This window comes from Poecilia mexicana, unplaced genomic scaffold (assembly GCF_051168715.1).
Source record: "Poecilia mexicana isolate PSO_F unplaced genomic scaffold, ASM5116871v1 scaffold_13, whole genome shotgun sequence".
Lineage (NCBI taxonomy): Eukaryota > Metazoa > Chordata > Actinopteri > Cyprinodontiformes > Poeciliidae > Poecilia > Poecilia mexicana.
The window spans coordinates 8,068,404-8,087,537 of NW_028263382.1; the positions used below are offsets into that span (position 1 = coordinate 8,068,404).

Below are 19,134 nucleotides of genomic sequence, written 5' to 3' on the forward strand. Positions count from 1 at the left end.
GTCTTTGCACTTGTCTAGATGAGTCAGAGGATAAAAAAAGCGGAGGCCTGGTCACAGATCAGCAACATTTTCCACATCTCTCTCTGTCTGGTTCTGGTCGCCTCTCTGCTGTCTTTCTCTCTAACAGACGGTCCAAATATGTTCTGCTCTGTCCCTTGAACATATCATCCTTCTGCTTCCTCGGCGTGTTATACATCCAGATCCTGAGAGCTGTTTCTGTTTCCCACATCCATCATGTGTTTCCTGAACTAAGTCCCCCTCGTGTTCTTGTGTTTAATCTTTTCCTCTACCTAAAGTCCAACAAGCGATGTTGTGCAGAAAGATTTCAGCTGAACACGGAAACAAATGCAAGGCAAAAAAATAAAAAGCTTTAATGGTGGGAATCGAGAACAAGAGCTTGAGAAAACACATTTTTTTTGCAATTTTTCCCAAAACTCGTCTTTCTCCCATGAGGAGCAGCGGATAAATCCAATCTGAAACTAAACATTTAAAAACACAAAGTTTTCATTTTTGCTTCTGTCTGTAAAGCAATTAAACCGAGACAGAATCTGTCCATTTATTTCTATTTATGCAAGTTTTGTCATGTTCCGTGTTTTTGTGTGTTTATTTTTGAGTTTTCTGTGTTCAGTCCTGTTTCCCTGTGAGTCTTTGTCCTGTCCTCCCCGTTGATTGCTCCCCAGGTGTGTCTCATTCCCTTAATTACCCCGTGTGTATTTATACCCACCTGTTGTCTGTGTTCCTCGTCGGGTCCTTGTCTATGTCTAACATACGTGTCAGTCAGTTCGGTCTTAGTTTGTTCTGTCTGTTAGTTCGTCTGCCGGCACAGTCGTACTGTTAAGTCCTGTGTCGGCATCTGCTCGTTTAGTCAGTCTTGTATCAGTTGCTACCGGCATTTAGCTGTGTGCTAGTTTCTCTGCCGTGCTGCCTGTCTTGGACTGTCTGAGCATCATCCTCATCATTAAATTCATCTTATTCATCTACATCCTGGGTCTACCTGCGTCATCTCCTCACCACCAACACCCCCACCATACGACAGAAGGACCCGACCACAACCGGTGAGGATCGCAGAACATCATGGGCCCAGAGAACTGGAGTGATTATAAGGATGCGGACTATCTCAACCTCCTCAACCAATACAAAGGTCATCCCACTTTGTTTGATTTAGTATTGGGACTTTATGAGATTTACCTGGAGCAGCTTCCAAAGTCCCCCGAGTTTCCAGAGTCCGCTCCAGCCACCTCCGTCCGCCCGTCTCCAGCCGCCTCCGTCCGCCCGTCTCCAGCCGCCTCCGTCCGCCAGTCTCCAGCCGCCTCCGTCCGCCCGTCTCCAGCCGCCTCCGTCCGCCCGTCTCCAGCCGCCTCCGTCCGCCCTGCGCCGCCTGAGGTCCCGGCCCCTGGGCTCCGACGTCACCACCGCCCTGCGCCGCCGGAGATCCCGGCCCCTGGGCGTCGGTCTCCCCCGCCTCCGGTCCCCGCGCCGAGGCGGCGTCGGTCGCCCCCGCCTCCGGTCCCCGCGCCGAGGCGGCCCCCGCCTCCGGTCCCCGCGCCGAGGCGGCGTCGGTCTTCCCCGCTCCTGGAGCACCCCGAGCTTCCCGAGTTCCTTGTGGCTCCGCCCCCCGAGTTTGCGGACGAGCCCGAGCTCCCCGAGCCCGCTGCCGGAGCGCAGTTTTTCCCCGAGCCAGAGCTCTCCGAGCCTGCTGCCGGAGCGCAGCCTTCCCCCGAGCCAGAGCTCTCCGAGCCTGCTGCCGGAGCGCAGCCTTCCCCCGAGCTCCCCGAGTCTGCTGCCGGAGCGCAGCCGCCCGAGCTCCCCGAGTCTGCTGCCGGAGCGCAGCCGCCCGAGCTCCCCGAGTCTGCTGCCGGAGCGCAGCCGCCCGAGCTCCCCGAGTCTGCTGCCGGAGCGCAGCCGCCCGAGCTCCCCGAGTCTGCTGCCGGAGCGCAGCCGCCCGAGCTCCCCGAGTCTGCTGCCGGAGCGCAGCCGCCCGAGCTCCCCGAGTCTGCTGCCGGAGCGCAGCCGCCCGAGCTCCCCGAGTCTGCTGCCGGAGCGCAGCCGCCCGAGCTCCCCGAGTCTGCTGCCGGAGCGCAGCCGCCCGAGCTCCCCGAGTCTGCTGCCGGAGCGCAGCCGCCCGAGCTCCCCGAGTCTGCTGCCGGAGCGCAGCCGCCCGAGCTCCCCGAGTCTGCTGCCGGAGCGCAGCCGCCCGAGTGTCCAGAGTCTGCTCCCCCCGAGTGTCCAGAGTCTGCTCCCCCCGAGTGTCCAGAGTCTGCTCCCCCCGAGTGTCCAGAGTCTGCTCCCCCCGAGTGTCCAGAGTCTGCTCCCCCCGAGTGTCCAGAGTCTGCTCCCCCCGAGTGTCCAGAGTCTGCTCCCCCCGAGTGTCCAGAGTCTGCTCCCCCCGAGTTTCCAGAGTCTGCTCCCCCCGAGTTTCCAGAGTCTGCTCCCCCCGAGTTTCCAGAGTCTGCTCCCGGCCCACCAGAGCCTCCGAGGGTCCGCTCCCTGCGCCGACGACGCCCGCCGGACCCGCCTCCTCGCTCCCTGCGCCGACGATGCCCGCCGGACCCGCCTCCTCGCTTTCAGCGCCGGCGGAGGAGACCGCCGGACCCGCCCAAGGGGGTCCGCTTCCTGCGCCGGCGACGCCCGCCGGACCCGTCTCCGGGACTCCGTTTCCTGCGCCGGCGACGCCCGCCGGACCCGTCTCCGGGACTCCGCTTCCTGCGCCGGCGACGCCCGCCGGACCTCTTTCGAGGGGTCTGCCTCCTGGGTCTCCGCCCACCCTGATGGGTTGTTTTTTTTGTTCTGGACTCTGGCCCTCCTTCCATCGCCCCTCCGCCCACCCAGTTGGGTTGTTTTTTGTTGAACTGTTTTTGTGGGCGTCTGGTATCCGCCCTTGAGGGGGGGGTACTGTCATGTTCCGTGTTTTTGTGTGTTTATTTTTGAGTTTTCTGTGTTCAGTCCTGTTTCCCTGTGAGTCTTTGTCCTGTCCTCCCCGTTGATTGCTCCCCAGGTGTGTCTCATTCCCTTAATTACCCCGTGTGTATTTATACCCACCTGTTGTCTGTGTTCCTCGTCGGGTCCTTGTCTATGTCTAACATACGTGTCAGTCAGTTCGGTCTTAGTTTGTTCTGTCTGTTAGTTCGTCTGCCGGCACAGTCGTACTGTTAAGTCCTGTGTCGGCATCTGCTCGTTTAGTCAGTCTTGTATCAGTTGCTACCGGCATTTAGCTGTGTGCTAGTTTCTCTGCCGTGCTGCCTGTCTTGGACTGTCTGAGCATCATCCTCATCATTAAATTCATCTTATTCATCTACATCCTGGGTCTACCTGCGTCATCTCCTCACCACCAACACCCCCACCATACGACAAGTTTAAAATTCCAAGAGGAGACAGAATGTTCTGAGTTTACATCCAAACCGGGAAGGTTGCAACATACAGCAGCATATCATGACAGTTATGAGCAGATTGCTGCTGGGACTCCAGGGTTGCGTTAGAGGTCAGATTGAGCCTTTTACAAGGAAACCCTCACTAAGACTGAAAGGAGAGACGGAGGACAGTTGTGCAATTCATTGAACTTTTCAACAAATGTTTTATTGGGATGTAATGTCCTTTCTCCACCCTGATACTTCTACATAAAATTCAACACAACCTATTGCTTTAGAAGGCACCTATTAAGTAAATAAAGTGTGGCTTAATCATAGGGTGTGTAAACACCAGCCATGTTTGGTCCACTTAAATCAAATTCTAGTTTGTTTGTCTAGAAAGTCAAGTCAAGAAAAACAAATCTACAAGAATTAAGGTCCCAGTTTGGTTGAAGTGAACTCTAAATATTCTTTATAAAAGCTACACACTGCAGCTTTAACTGAGGCATCAGCAAGCACTGCCTTTTATTTTACACTTCAGTTCACACCAGCCCTGCTTGGTCCGCTTTAATCAAACTCCAGTTCATTTGACGAAAAGTTAGTTTTTGTTACAGCAGCAGCAGCAAGTTCTGGATTTTGTAATTTCAACCAATCGCTTTCACTTTAAGTCAGCCTTATTCTCAGCTGGCTGGATCTGCATGCTTTGAAGCTAAAATCTGTCTGAAAAAGACCCAAAAAAGAGGGAAGAAATCTTGGCATCTTTGGGAAAAGGAGAGAAAAAAAAACGGTTTGACGTGACAAAGAGACGAAGTGTAGCGCAGGAGAAAGAGGAGCGTTAAGGTGGAGCCTTAACCGACTCGGGTTGTTTTTGTTGTCGTTCGCCGGGAGAACACGGCCGACATGTGGAAACAATCAGCCGCAAAACGATCCCTGATAACATCATCCATACTGTAGGCTGGGCAATGTTTCCCAAAACTCACGGTGACTTCACCAGTGTGTGTGTGTGTGTGTGTGTGCGTGTGCGTGTGCGTGTGTGTGCGTGTGTGTGTGTGTGTGGTGGTTCTTAGAGCCTCCCCCGCAGAAACAAAGCATAACAAAAAGAAACAAAGCCAGCTCTCCTACTTGAGAAGAAGATTGTTGGAGTTCTGCTCTACATGGAGCGTCAATCTCAAACAAATTCCTCATTCCTTTCCTGGAACGTTTTCCAACTGCTTTCACATGGAAAAAAAAAGAAGAAACAGGCAGAGAGTAAACCAGAGGAGGAGGAGATCAGGGAGTGGACTCTCCTGTCCATGGTGCCCTCACGTGCCCCTTTGCTGGATTCTTCACATTTCCTCCCACTTCATCCCCCAGATGCTGCAGATTCAATCATCCTAAAACCTCAAAGCTGTGAAAACAACTGGTTAGCCCCTGGCCTCTTTCACCCAGCTGCTGGCTCCTCCAGCTTCTGCTGGTTCCATCAACTCAAATATAAGACTCTAAATTAAATTTAAGACCCCTATGTATATTTGTTTTGCCCAGAATGCATATAGCATTGTACCAGAAGTGTCACCAACTGCTCTTACATTAGAAATATTTGTAAAACTTTTAATATTCCATTAAAAACACAATTTTGCAATTACAGTATTTCCATTAACTAAGAAATAAAATTATAAACATGGCTGAATAGGTCTGTTCACGCGATAAATCATAAAAATCATGCAGCGGCATCATCCTCCAACTACTTCCTGTTGTCTTTCTTTTCTGCCAGTAGTTGCATCCAGTTAATCATGAGACTATATAACACACAAAAAAAAGTTTTCATTGCAGTTTTGTGAAATAAACAAACTTTGATACAACCGGAAAGTCATCTCAAAAACTTTTTTATCAAAAAATATGTTTTGTTTTGTTGTTTGTTTTGTTTTTTTTCCAAAATTGCCATGTTTCCATAAAGCAAATTTGTTTTCGTAAATCCAGTTTACTTATGATCAAGGAAATGCAGCTGTTGGCAAAGACGAAGGCTGTGCACTAGTTACCTCTCCATTGGAAATATAAGATGCTTTTCAGCTGTCAAAATGAGTTTACTTCAAAAAAACTGCAATGAATCACAGGAGTGACATGATCAACAACCGGATGTTACTACTGGCGCAAGCCACGAAGAAGAAGACGACAGGAAGTAGCTGGAAAATCATGATGCATGTTTATAATGAACCAACATGTTCATGTGTGGTTTTAATTGTTTAATGGAAACATCACATTTGCGAAATTGCGTTTTTCTACATTCATATGGACAATGTTTAACTCACGTTTGTAATGAAAATGCAAAGAGATGCAAAATCTAGCTAACTAGCAAGCTAGTTAGCGGTAACCTCAACCGCCTCTAGTCACACAACACAATGATGACTGACTTTAATGTCGTGTTTTTCCTCATCCATGTTTCAGTGCCAGACAGCCCACCGGCCAACGTGACCGCCAAGCCAAACGGGACCGAGGTGCTGGTGTCGTGGGAAGAGCCTCCGGGGAAGCTGAACGGGGAGCTGCTGGGGTACCGAGTGGAATACAGCACACCCTACATGAAGCAGGTCAGCCCGAAAAGCAAACTCAGGCCTGATTCTCTGAGACATTAACGGACTTGTAAACACACCACGTTGTAGCTAAATCTGGTTTAGATCAGGCTGGTTGAGGGCAAAACAAACACGTCAGAAAACTAGCGCAGCACAGAGGACCCATGACTTCTTCGACAAAAAGAAAATATGTGGACACTCTTGACCAATGTGCGAGATAAAGATTAATTTTTTTTTTAAATGGCTGCTGTCGGGATCGGCCCGTATGACACGGAGAAGTAAAATGCCTCAGACGATGCGGACAAGTTGCCTCATACTATTTGATGAACACGAAGAATGCGTGGAGGAGCTACATTAGCTAGGCTAATTTTGCTAGTTCTACTAAGTAATACAGTAAATATCACTGATATTTATCTTACTATTACACAAGAGTGGGGAGAGTAGTTGTATTGTACTTACATTGCTCATGTTAAATAGGAGAGGCCAGAGCTAGTTCTGAGCCTTTGGCTTTGTTGTCATGGCAACTCCAAAGCAACTGCCTGCCGAGATGTCTGTCAGTCCACGGCATTGTGACGTCACACGAGAACTATTTATTAACAAGAAATACATGAAAAATGAATATTAGAGAAAAGTAATTCTCTACAACATAACAGGCTATGTACATGTCTGTTCATGTTTCAAAAATGACTCATATTTCAAAATAAAGGTCCTACTTCTACCTCTACTTAGCCCTGCTTACTGCTTTGCTTAAAAATAGAGTCCCTAGCAGGGTTGCCAGATCTGACTGACAGTTTCCAGCCCAGATACAAAGTCAACTTAAATAAAAAAGACAAACATCCCAAATCTCAAAGTCTGTTAAAGCTCATGATAAAAGTGATGGAGTCTAAATATTTTGAAAAAAAAAAAAAAAATGAGTGCAAGAACAACATTTTATTAAAAATGTTGAGGTTTTTTATTTCTCTGTTACACAGTAACAGCTACTTTAATTAATAGGATGTTCTAATTTTTTTTAATTGCTAACTTGACACCATGTAGTTGGACCAGAAAACCAACAATCTTCCGTATTTGTAACCAAGAAACACAAAGTTATGAATTTTCTGAGACTTTATGAATTTGTGTCATTAAATGACCAGTTCACCTGGTCTTATGTGTCATCTTTGTTTCTTTTTGTTTCCAGTTTAATGTGGACGCTGGATTGGACACAGAGTTCTCCATCAATCTGTCCACCCCGCTGTCCAACGTGTCTTTTAGGGTCTGCGCCTACACAGGGGCCGGTCATGGACCCTGGAGCCCCGAAAGGATCCTGGTCCTCAGTTCTCCTGGTGAGTGGCAAGAAAAATCAACAACAAATATTAATAAATACTATTAATCAGGTGTGTGGTTTTTAATATAAAATAATGCTGTTAGCTTAACAATTGATAGTTTAAGTAACTTTTTTCTTTTTTTTATTTCAAAAGACCGATTTCCATCACATTCATTATTTACAGCTTTAGCCATTCAAGGTTGTAAATAAGGATGGAGTCAGAGTGCAAGTGATTTTATCCATGTTGTCTTTGAGTTTAAGTAACTTCAGCTAACTATAGTTAACCTAACTGTTCCTTACGCTGACTGTAGTTAGCTTAACTAACTATGCTAACTATAGTTGGGTTAAGTAGCTGTACATAAGCTAACTTTAGACAGCCTGAGCATAACATGCAAAATCTGAAGAATTTGAAGCCATTTACAAAGTTTGCAGAGCCATAAAGGCACAATAATGTCGGGTTGAAAGGAAAAATGTAAAGAAATGAAAAATTATTTAATACTTGATGAATGATTTTAAATGTTTTTCTCTTGCATATAAATATAACAGTTTTTCTTCTCTTCATTCCACAGAAACGGGGAAATTCAGAGGTGAGTCCACATGCAGATCCCTCAAACTCTCCGTCTGCTGTGACAAAATGACCGGTGGCATGTTGGTGGAAGTGAGCTAATGATGTTGTCTGGGATGTGCAGAACTTCTCTTTTTCACTTTGTGTCACGGGCTTCCTCTGTCGTGTGCGTTCAAAAAAAAAGAAGGAAAGAAGATAAAATGGAGAGGGGTAGAGGAGGGAAGAGAGGCGGGTTGGCTGAATGGGGGAGACGCGTCATAAATATTTATACCAAGATGAGGCAGTGTAGCAGCTCTGTTTGCTTCGTCTTCAAGACCCAGACATCAACAAGAAGAATGGAAGAAGAAAGTGAAAAGGAGGCAGGGAAAGTTGGGGGAGGATGAGGAGTTTCACACGAACTTTGCAGTTTGTGTGAAAGACTGAGAGAAGATTCAGGATGAGCGATGGGATGGCAGCAGCTCGACTGAGGGACACAGAAAGAGGATATTTGTGGTAGATTTATTTCAGGCAGCTGAAAGACTTTAACTGCAATTCATGAAAACAGCAGGAAAACTCCCATGTTCAATTTAGAAAGGTGATGAAAACAGATTAGATATTTCACTTATCAGACTTTAACAGATTTGCTTCCCTGTCTTGAAAAATGTATAAAATAATTTTAAAAAATGATTTGAGAGCTGTAGCCAGAGACAATGTTAAACTCCAGGGTGGAAAAAAGTGGTTTTGGCTGCTGCTACTGGAAATACTAAAGCCACAAACGTCCATTCATAAACAAATATCTTTTTCCAGGATGGGATGATTATACAACAAACAGAATCAATTAACTATAAAACAGAAACTGGATGCAGACGCTGGGATTTATTGGTGATGCTCTCCGTCTCCGGTCTGCACATTTCACTATTTTTCACTACTTTTACCAATTTAAATAATTACTTTTTATTTAAATTGGTTGGTTTCTTGGCTTAGACTCGACTTGTTCTAGAAATGTAAAGGTATCCCTTCCAGAATAAGTTCTAGTGTGGATTCTGGATCATTGTCCAGTTGGGACACCTGACTGTGTCCAAGTTTCAGCCATCTATGATGCTCATGATGAGTACATGTAAACTTTTGACCAGAACCATTTAATTATAAGCTTATTCTGGAACCTTTTGGTTTATTCTTATATTTATTTATTTGGCACGTCTTTTTAGATTAAGTTTGACCCGTACGGCTAAATCTGACACATTTGCAAGATAAACAGAAAGTCAGTAAAGTTGAATCGATTAATCATGATTAATTATTATTGAGATTATTTCACTTATAACATGGAAAAATGTTTTATTGTAAGTGATATAATCTGCCAGTGGAACTAGAACTGGGTTGCTAGGTAACGGGCTGGGGTTGCTAGGTAACGGGCTGGGCTTGGCTGGGGTTGCTAGGTAACGGCGCAGTGGAATATTCCACCAGTGAATTATAACTTTTTCATCAATATTAGAGAATTATTATCTTAACAATCTGCTGTTTCTCACTGATTCATTAGTTGTAAGTTAGTTTTCTCTTATTTCAAATGTACTAACACATTTGCTCTAAAAGCCAGACAAAAGTACTTGGTAATATTTTATGTTTTTGCAGTGTAAAGACTTTCCAAAGCTTTGGTTGAGCTGTTAAACCGACTCTGTGCCCGTGTCCTTCCAGGTTTGTCAGATCCGGCAACGTTTTCCTGGCACTGGTGGTATGTGGTGATGGCCGTCACCGGCGCCGTGGCCCTCGCCATTCTCCTGGCTGTTTACGTGGCCAAGCTGCGGCGCAAAGAGACGCGCTTCGGGTGCGTAGGTTTATTTGTCCTCCCTGTGGGTAAAGGGAGGGACCCGGCGGCTCGGGCCAAACCATAAATATTTTCCGTCCTTTCCAGACTCCATTGCTTGTTACTTTCTGAGAGCCATTTTCTGCGTTACGCCGCTACACTTCCTGTGTTGTTTACACGCTTACCCGACTGACCACACCTGTTTTGCCGTTGTGCGTTTGCAGGGAGGCGTTCGAGCCCATGATGGAGCGCGGGCAGCTGGTGGTGAGGTACCGCGCGCGCCGCAGCTACAGCCGCAGGCCGCTGGAGGCGACATGTGAGTTCCTCTGAACGCACCTGGATCAGGAGCTCTGAGCTGCATGCCCAGACCTGACTCCCTCAGAGTAAAACACTTCATCCAGGGAAACTGGATGAGCGAGAAACGCTGCACCTCACCGCGCACAATGACAGCTCTGTCCACCTCAGGAAAAGACGGAGGGATACGGCAGGCCGTTTTAACATAAAATCGGCTTCAACACTTATATTTATGCTTATTACTAGTCATGAAGTAAACTTTTGTTCTGACTAGTCGTAATCCTAATTAAAGAGATCTTGAATGACACCATAATTCAAAATGTTTTAAAGGGGCAGCTTCATGCAAAATCAACTTTTTTTTTTTGCTTTACATCATGTTTTAAGTTTTTCCCTCATCAAAGTCAAACCTGTAGTGATGCTTTGATTATTTCATGCATGTTTGAGAAATCCTGTAATCTCCATGGCAACCATTCAGCTGAAACACCTGGGTGGACCTAGCCCCGCCTTCGAGATGCAACTCCCCCACTCTGCTCCTTCAGACTAGCCAGCAGCGATTAGCAAGCACCTGGTGGAGCTGCTGAGCTCATTATAGGAGCTGCGTCTCAGTGAAACGCTGGTAAAAACATTAAAGGGTTAATAGAGGAGCCATGTTGGCACGACTTCATGAAGGTGGAGTTTCAGAAACGGCAGGAAGCCAAATTGTAATTGGAATAGGACTGTTGTAAATGAATATTTTAGTAATGGATTATTCTATCGAAGCTGAAATGCTTCACATCAGATTTAAATGTTTTACAGTTTAACTTGTTTGTAAAAACTAACATAAACATCCAGATGAAGATGAAACTTAAACTCATGAGTGACACTGAGGACCAATCAGAGACGACCACTTTGCGTTGCTTTGTGTGCCGAATCCAGTCTGCAGCATTTCTTTGTGATGTTGCGACATCACAGAGACTCAAACCTGAAAACAAACGCTCAGATTTCACCCAGCTGGGTCACATTCAAGCACCGTCTTTGTCCCCAGGATATTTGTTATGGTTCTTCTGAGCAGGTCTCAACATGCTGGATTAGAAAAGAAAGAAGGCAAGACTAACAGGAAGTAAACGATTCGGAGGAATGATGAAATGAAATAGGAAGGGTTAGATAGGATGGATCTGATGCTGACCTGAAGGTTCCGGTCGTGTTTCCAGGACGTAGTCAGATCCTGACGTTCTGGTTGTTGCCGCGGCCGGACATACCAGCATGAGTCGCAACATGCCTGTGGTCTGAGTGCATTTTTGGGCCAAGCCGTGTCAGATTGATGGTGTAGCAGCAGCTGGAGGCGATCTCCAACCGTGTTGTTGTTCTGTCAGTCTGGAGGAAAACAAGAAGGAACGTCTGCCCAGCTGGAGGAAACATCCCAGCACGCTCAGTCTTCAAATCCTTTTTTTAAATTACATTTTATGTTATTTTTGTCACCAAAATTAATCGCACTGCAAAAACACGAGTAGAAATTTTTCTCTAATTTCTACTGCAAATATTTAAGTACAATTGAAATAAAGTAAAAAAGACAAATTTACACCTAACTTTTTAACAAAATATAGAAGCTCGTTTTGAGTAAATTATTCTTAAATATAGATTAAAAAAAAAAACTAGTTCCACTGACAGATTGTTTTACTTATAACAAAAGATTTTTCCATGGTATAAGTGAAATAATCTGCCAGTGGAATTAGAATTTGGTTGCTAGGTAACAGGCTGGGCTTGGCTGGGGTTGCTAGGTAACGGTGCAGTTGAACATTCTACCAGTGGAACTAGAACTTTTCCACCAATTTTAAGGAAGTACTGACTTAAAACAAGCTTCTATATTTTACTGAAAAGTTACTTCTAAGTCAGTTTTGTCTTATTTCAAGTGTACCGAGATATTTAGACTGGAATCCAGAAAAAAAAATATATACTTGGTAAGATTTTGTATTTTTGCAGTGCCGTTTAAGAATTTAACACAAATAAACATAAATAAATAAATGACTCAAAAAAACAAAGTAAGCAATAATCTAAAAACTCGATGTCGACACATTACATCTGAAATTAACCTTCAGTTCTGAGTTTAAAATTTATTCTTTTAAAAATGTTTTTCCTGTGATATTTAGAGTTTGAACGTATAAATAATGGTGTCTTTATTTAAATTTGAGCTAAACCATAATATAAAAAAATTTAAAAGTTTTGAACAGGCAGGAGAAAGTGGTTGATTTTGTATCGGAGAAAAGTTTTTGCAGTGATAACGAGGAATACGTCTGCTAGGGCTGGGTGATAATCTAATTTTTTTCCACATCAGATCTGATCTGAATAGATTTTTCTTCTTCCTTTCTTTTCTAAAACAAAGTAAATAGGAGTGTTGGGTGCATATTTTTCAGCTGTTCTCCTGCTCTGGTGTTTCCTCCAGTGAACAGCTTGGGCATCAGCGACGAGCTGAAGCAGAAGCTCCAGGACGTGATGGTGGACAGACACAGACTCACTCTGGGGAAAACGCTGGGAGAAGGTCAGCACAACACACCCAGCTACTCGCCTTCACTGTAAAAACACTAAATCCTACCAAGGATTGTAGTCTGCTCTAGTTGGGAGATTTTCACTACAAATTACACAAAAATACTTTGTAAGATTTTGTGTTTTTGGTGTATATAATATATTCTACACTGCAAAAACAAAATGTTACAAAGTACTTTTTGTCTAGTTTCTCATGCAAATATATTATTACACTGGAAATAAAACAAAATTAACTTAAAAGTAACTTTTCAGTTCTATGTAATATAAGTGATGTTATTGTTTTTCAAACTGTACTAAAAAATCTGCTTGTCGACTTAATAGTTTTGTAGATATTCAAGGATTATTGAATTAAAACAGGCTCATATTTCTTAATAAAAATTCATAATTGAATTGTTTCACACTTCAAAAACACAAAATATTACCAGTATTTTTGTAATTTCTAGAGCAAATATCTTAACCAAACCAAGACTGAATTCCTTGGTAGGATTTTGTGTTTTTGCAGTGTTTGTTGTGTCTGATGGTTTTCTTTTCACAGAGTCGTTGTTTTATTAAAGGTCTGTTGTTGCTGCTTTGCTTTGTCTTCAGGGGAGTTTGGCTCTGTGATGGAGGGCCTGCTGAACCAGGAGGAAGCTGTTCTCAAGGTGGCTGTAAAGACGATGAAGAGTGAGTCAACATCACAACAAATCAGTATTACAAACCTCTCAGTTTTAGAAATAAATTGGCTTTAGTCAGATGTTTGGAGAAGAAAAGCACAAAGTTAAATAGTTTGAAGTCCTGGTGTAGGCCAGCTCCTCCCTCATGGGATTTCTTATTAATCAGAGAAAGTTCAGAGCTTTGCAAACAGTGATCGATGTGAACCGTCGCCCCTCCAGTTGCAATCTGCACGCGCTCAGAGATGGAAGACTTTCTGCGTGAAGCCGCCTGCATGAAGGAGTTCGACCATCCCAACGTCATGAGGCTCCTGGGTGAGGATCAGATATTTATTCTACGGTTTCCAGAGCAAATATGTTACTACTCATAAAAACCGAACATCCAAGTAACATTTCATCACATGAGCTTATTTCAGAAAATAAAACTTGAACATTGATGAAAAGGTTTTAGTTTCCCTGGTACATTATGTCACTTATAATAAGACATTTTCCTCATGTTGCCTGTGAAAATAATCGGTCAGAAATTTAATAGAAAAACTTGAACATTTCCAAGTTCAAAGAATTTAAAATTTGCTAGAAAACCTAGAGAAATTTAGGACAAACATTTTTAAAAGTTTTGAAATTTCTGAGCTTGAAAAGTTGGAAAGTTTCTCGAAGAAACTCAGAAATTTTTAGATTAATCTAAGAAACTTAATATGAAAACATGGGCATTTCCAAGCCTGAAAAGTCAGAAATTTGTCATTTGCTAAACAGAAAAAATAAAACAAAACATCAAAATAAAAATGTAAATAATCTCCCAGTGAAACTATTTCTTGCTGAAAAATTATTTGTAAGTTAGTTTTGTCTTATTTAAAATGTATTTGGACCAGAAACTAGAAAAAAATACTTGGTAAAATTTTATGTTTTTGCAAATTCACTCATCAGTCAGTTTATTAAAAACTGAGTTGTTTTCACTGATTTTGTTCATTTCTTGCAGCAGCTTTTTTAAATGTTTGGAGTGTAAAATATTTTAATGTATATTTTTTTTAAAATGTTCACATTTATGATCTTTGAAAAAGAGGAAATCAGTTTAGGTTAGTAACAGATTCATCACTGGAAGAAGAAGTGAAAAATGCTTGTAAAAATAAAAGTTTCATGTCGCTGGTTTTAAAAACAGAAAGTACCAAAGAACATGAACAGAAACCCAGAAAACATGTTAGTAGGACTTATTCATGATTCAACATATTCAATATGGTTTATTCACCAAAGCTGAACACTAGCAAGTGATTGAATTTCAGTTTTAATAGTTGCTAAAAAATGTAAAAACCAGACATTTTGAGTTTGGCCTCCTGCTTATTCAATGCAATCAGCACGATTAAACGGGAGCTGAAATGACAAAGTGAACAAATTCTGCACAAATGCAGCATATTCCATTGATTTAGTTAATAAAAAGAGGAGATTTTGTCAGCATTTTCAGTGTGTGGATGCTAATGTTCTCTTTCAAACTTTCTTGTCAGGTGTGTGTCTGCAGACGGTGGAGAGCGAAGGTTACCCGTCGCCTGTGGTCATCCTGCCGTACATGAAGCACGGCGACCTGCACAGCTATCTGCTGTACTCCAGGCTGGGCGACTGCCCTGTGGTACGCCTGAACACACAACCCAAAGCACCAAGTCAGCAACAAACCAGCACTCGCAGTTTCACACACTTTATGGTTTCTAAGTTCACATGAATGTCAGCAAAACTGGATCCAAAGTTCAGCACAGTTGTAAAGTTTTTCTTAAATAAGCCTCCAACCACTCCCCCTCTGGCAGCAGAAACGCTCTAAACACAAAGCGTTTTTGGCGCCAGCTGTGAGCGATATGCATTAAATCCCCAGAAGAGCTGAGAAACTCTAATCAAAGCAAGACCTATAAAGAATGTTGAAATGGTTATGAAGTGGGCCAACTTTTAAAAACAAGCACCCAATGGTTCCCTGAGGACCATCCAGTCAGTCTGCTGGAAAGTTAGCTGTGATTGTGAAAAGATGGACGCTGGCGCCCTCTGCTGTGAGTAACGGGTAAACGAGCTCTCCTCTGTTCCGCCTGCAGTACCTGCCGTCTCAGATGCTGGTTAAGTTCATGGCCGACATCGCCCGAGGGATGGAGTACCTCAGCAGCAAGAACTTCATCCACAGAGACCTGGCTGCGCGCAACTGCATGTAAGAAAAAACACTTCTTCCACTTTCCTCTCTTTCAGTTCCCCACAAGACCGCAGAGGTCTTTACCCTCTGCGGTCTTTATGCAGAGGGTAAAGACCGTCTGCTGGACGAAGCAAAACCGAAGAGACTTGAACTTTAATGGGGACTTATGATCAGAAACTGATATTTTTTGTACTTCTGTTTTGGTTTTTACTGCTTCTGAAAACAGCCTGAGTTTTTAAGAAAAAGCTGGCAATAAGTTAATGTTTTTAGTATAAACAACAAAACTTACAAAGTATTTTTTTTGTCTAATTTTTAGTGTGAATATCTCAGTACCCTAAAATAAGACAAAACTAACTTAATGGTAACTTTTCAGCAAGAAATAGGAGCTTGTTTTAAGTAAATAACTCCTGAATATTCATAAAAGAGTTCTAGTTCCACTGGTAGAATGTTCCACTGCGTTGTTACCTAGCAACCCCAACCAAGCCCAGGCGTTACCAAGCAACCAAGTTCTGCTTCCACTGGCAGATTATTTTACTAACAACCTGGGAAAATGTCTTGATATGAGTGAAATGATTTGCCAATGGAACCAGAACCTTTTCATAAATGTTAAGGAATTATTGATTGACAACATGAAAAGGCAAGTTAGTCAGCCTCCACACCAGTAGAGGGCGCCCAAGAACATCAGGCTAGCATTTTTTGAATAACACAAACTGAACATACAAAAACAATTTCTATGTTGATTTTATACTTGTGACACAAATAATGGTTAATATCTTCCTGTTAATGGCTGCATTTCTTTTACAAATGTGTGCAGAACTTCAGTATTTTGCTAATGTTGAAAACACACAATTTTGCAATTGCCGTTTCCATTAACTAAGAAATGCAATTAAAATCACACATGAATAAGTGAGTTTGCACAATAACTCATTAAAAAAATAACGTGTAAAAAACACTGGCACATCCTCCTACCACTTCCTGTTGTCTTTTTCTTAGTTTCTGGCAGCAGAAACATCCGGCAGTTGATAATGTGACTCAATGCCAAAAATGTGTTTCCAAACACACCTCTTCCTAGCGGAAGAGGTTTTCGTAATTCCCATTTAACCCTGACACCACAACTACATTTGAGGAAAAATAAAATGTCAAACTTTTCTTTTTACTCTGAATTTAGTGTTTATCAGCTGATGTTACATTCAAATAGTTGCATTTCAAACTCCAAATATTTTTTTTAGCTTTAATCCTCTCAGGTGCCATAGTAACACTGGCACAGCTAATTACAAATGATGCTAATGATAGTAGATATGTTACACACTTGGATTAGCTTATGAATGATAAAGCATTGACATGTTAATGGAGGAGACCCCAAATAAAAATCTGCTTAGGGCCCCAAAAAGGTTTGGAGCGGCCCTGGGCTCCACTGATGCTTTTCAAAGCTGTACGGCTCTAAACGTTGACAGCTGAGCAAAGTAAAAGAAGAAAAGTAATGGACATGTTTTGTGTATGCTAACCTGTTCATATGTTAGGGTAAACATGTGATCTTTAATAAATGAACATTTCTGTTTCTGCCTCAGGCTGAATGAAAACATGAACGTTTGCGTGGCCGACTTCGGCCTCTCCAAGAAGATCTACAACGGCGACTACTACCGACAGGGCCGCATCTCCAAGATGCCCGTCAAATGGATCGCCATCGAAAGCTTAGCAGACCGCGTCTACACAACGAAGAGTGACGTGGTGAGTACCTGGACTCACCCGGACTCACCTGGACTCACCTGGACTCACCTGGACTCACCCAGATTCACCTGGACTCACCCAGACTTACCTGGACTCACCTGGACTCACCCAGACTTACCTGGACTCACCCAGACTCACCCAGATTCACCTGGACTCACCCAGATTCACCTGGACTCACCCAGACTTACCTGGACTCAGCCAGACTCACCCAGATCCACCTGGACTCACCCGGACTCACCCAGACTTACCTGGACTCACCCAGACTCACCCAGATTCACCTGGACTCACCCAGACTTACCTGGACTCAGCCAGACTCAGCCAGATTCACCTGGACTCACTCAGACTCACCTGGACTCACCCGGACTCACCTGGACTCAGCCAGACTCACCTGGACTCAGCCAGACTCACCCAGATTCACCTGGACTCACCCGGACTCACCTGGACTCACCCAGACTTACCTGGACTCACCCAGACTCACCCAGATTCACCTGGACTCACCCAGATTCACCTGGACTCACCCAGATTCACCTGGACTCACCCAGATTCACCTGGACTCACCCAGACTTACCTGGACTCAGCCAGACTCAGCCAGATTCACCTGGACTCACTCGGACTCACCTGGACTCACCCGGACTCACCCGGACTCACCCGGACTCACCCGGATTCACCCAGATTCACCCAGATTCACCTGGACTCACCTGGACTCACTCAGACTCACCTGGACTCACCCGGACTCACCTGGACTCACCCAGATTCACCTGGACTCACCCAGACTCACCCAGATTCACCTGGACTCACCCGGACTTACCTGGACTCACCCAGATTCACCTGGACTCACCCAGACTTACCTGGACTCACCCAGACTCACCCAGATTCACCTGGACTCACCCAGATTCACCTGGACTCACCCAGATTCACCTGGACTCACCCAGATTCACCTGGACTCACCCAGACTTACCTGGACTCAGCCAGACTCACCTGGACTCACCCAGACTCACCCAGATTCACCTGGACTCACCCAGATTCACCTGGACTCACCCAGACTTACCTGGACTCACCCAGACTTACCTGGACTCACCCAGACTTACCTGGACTCACCCAGACTCACCCAGATTCACCTGGACTCACCCAGACTTACCTGGACTCACCCAGACTTACCTGGACTCACCCGGACTCACCTGGAATTTTACACTCTAAGAAACATTCACACAAAGATAAAAACTAACTACCCATCAACCAAAGAACATTCTTAAAACACTACAGAAAGAAAAACTGACTCGTTATTCTCATCAATGAAAAAACAAAACTCAGCTTTTATTTAGTTTTTAGCCTTCAAAGTAAAAATAGTGTAAACTTTTTCTCCTGCTACATTGTTTATCTTATTTCTTCTGATGTTCTGAGGCCAAACCTCTGGGACAGACGGAGCTGCTGCAGCTGCAAACGTCATGAACTCAGAGGGATCACATGCTGATCTGTGAATTATGGGTATTTTTCTGTTAACGTACAGATAATGATCTCCATAACCCGCCCAGGTCCACGGCTGTAACTCTGCTGTGGAGTTCATGTCCGACTGGTGCAGAATCATGTCTGAGGGAGGCAGGCGGCGCGTCCTGACCTTTCCCCTCCGGTGTTTTTACCTTCCCCTCTGTCCTGTTTTCTGTCCTAGTGGTCGTTCGGAGTCACCATGTGGGAAATCGCCACACGAGGACAGACGCCTTACCCCGGGGTGGAAAACAGTGAGATTTATGATTATTTGAGACAAGGGAACCGACTCAAACAGCCTCCAGACTGTCTGGACTCCATGTGAGTACACTGGAAACACTTAATCTGATTAATCCATCACTGAAATAACCAAATAATCAGTACAAAAATATTAAATCGTAACAAGAATATTTGGTCCTGTTTATGGTAAAAATATCTCTATAACACTTGAAATGAGGCAAAACTAAGAGCCACATTTTCAGCAATATTTAAGTAAATAATTCCTTAATATTGATGAAAATGTTCTGGTTGCATTGGCAGATTATTTCACTCATAAGACATTTGCTCATGTTATAAGTGAAATAATAATAATACAAAATAAATCAATAATAATAATAAATAAAATATGATCTTCAATAACTCTTTGAAAAATCTAAATTAATGAGTTACAACATTTAGATTAATGAAGCATCTTGAATTTGAATATCTGCCAGTGGAACTAGAACTTGGTTGCTAGGTTACAGGCTGGGTGTGGTTGCTAGGTTACA

The 19,134-nt window shown here is 43.8% G+C and overlaps 1 protein-coding gene across 1 annotated transcript in view; it reads left to right on the forward strand.

Annotated features, from left to right (window-relative positions):
• Nucleotides 1-19,134, forward strand: part of axl (AXL receptor tyrosine kinase) — a 47,157-nt gene that overhangs the window by 23,781 nt on the left and 4,242 nt on the right. Inside the window, exons 8-19 of the mRNA XM_014990286.2 lie at nucleotides 5,766-5,905; nucleotides 7,065-7,209; nucleotides 7,760-7,777; nucleotides 9,427-9,556; nucleotides 9,760-9,851; nucleotides 12,249-12,344; nucleotides 12,935-13,012; nucleotides 13,222-13,314; nucleotides 14,496-14,617; nucleotides 15,066-15,175; nucleotides 16,726-16,885; nucleotides 18,552-18,688. Of these exons, the coding sequence (XP_014845772.1) occupies nucleotides 5,766-5,905; nucleotides 7,065-7,209; nucleotides 7,760-7,777; nucleotides 9,427-9,556; nucleotides 9,760-9,851; nucleotides 12,249-12,344; nucleotides 12,935-13,012; nucleotides 13,222-13,314; nucleotides 14,496-14,617; nucleotides 15,066-15,175; nucleotides 16,726-16,885; nucleotides 18,552-18,688 (1,321 nt within the window). The remainder of the gene's footprint in view (nucleotides 1-5,765; nucleotides 5,906-7,064; nucleotides 7,210-7,759; nucleotides 7,778-9,426; nucleotides 9,557-9,759; nucleotides 9,852-12,248; nucleotides 12,345-12,934; nucleotides 13,013-13,221; nucleotides 13,315-14,495; nucleotides 14,618-15,065; nucleotides 15,176-16,725; nucleotides 16,886-18,551; nucleotides 18,689-19,134) is intronic.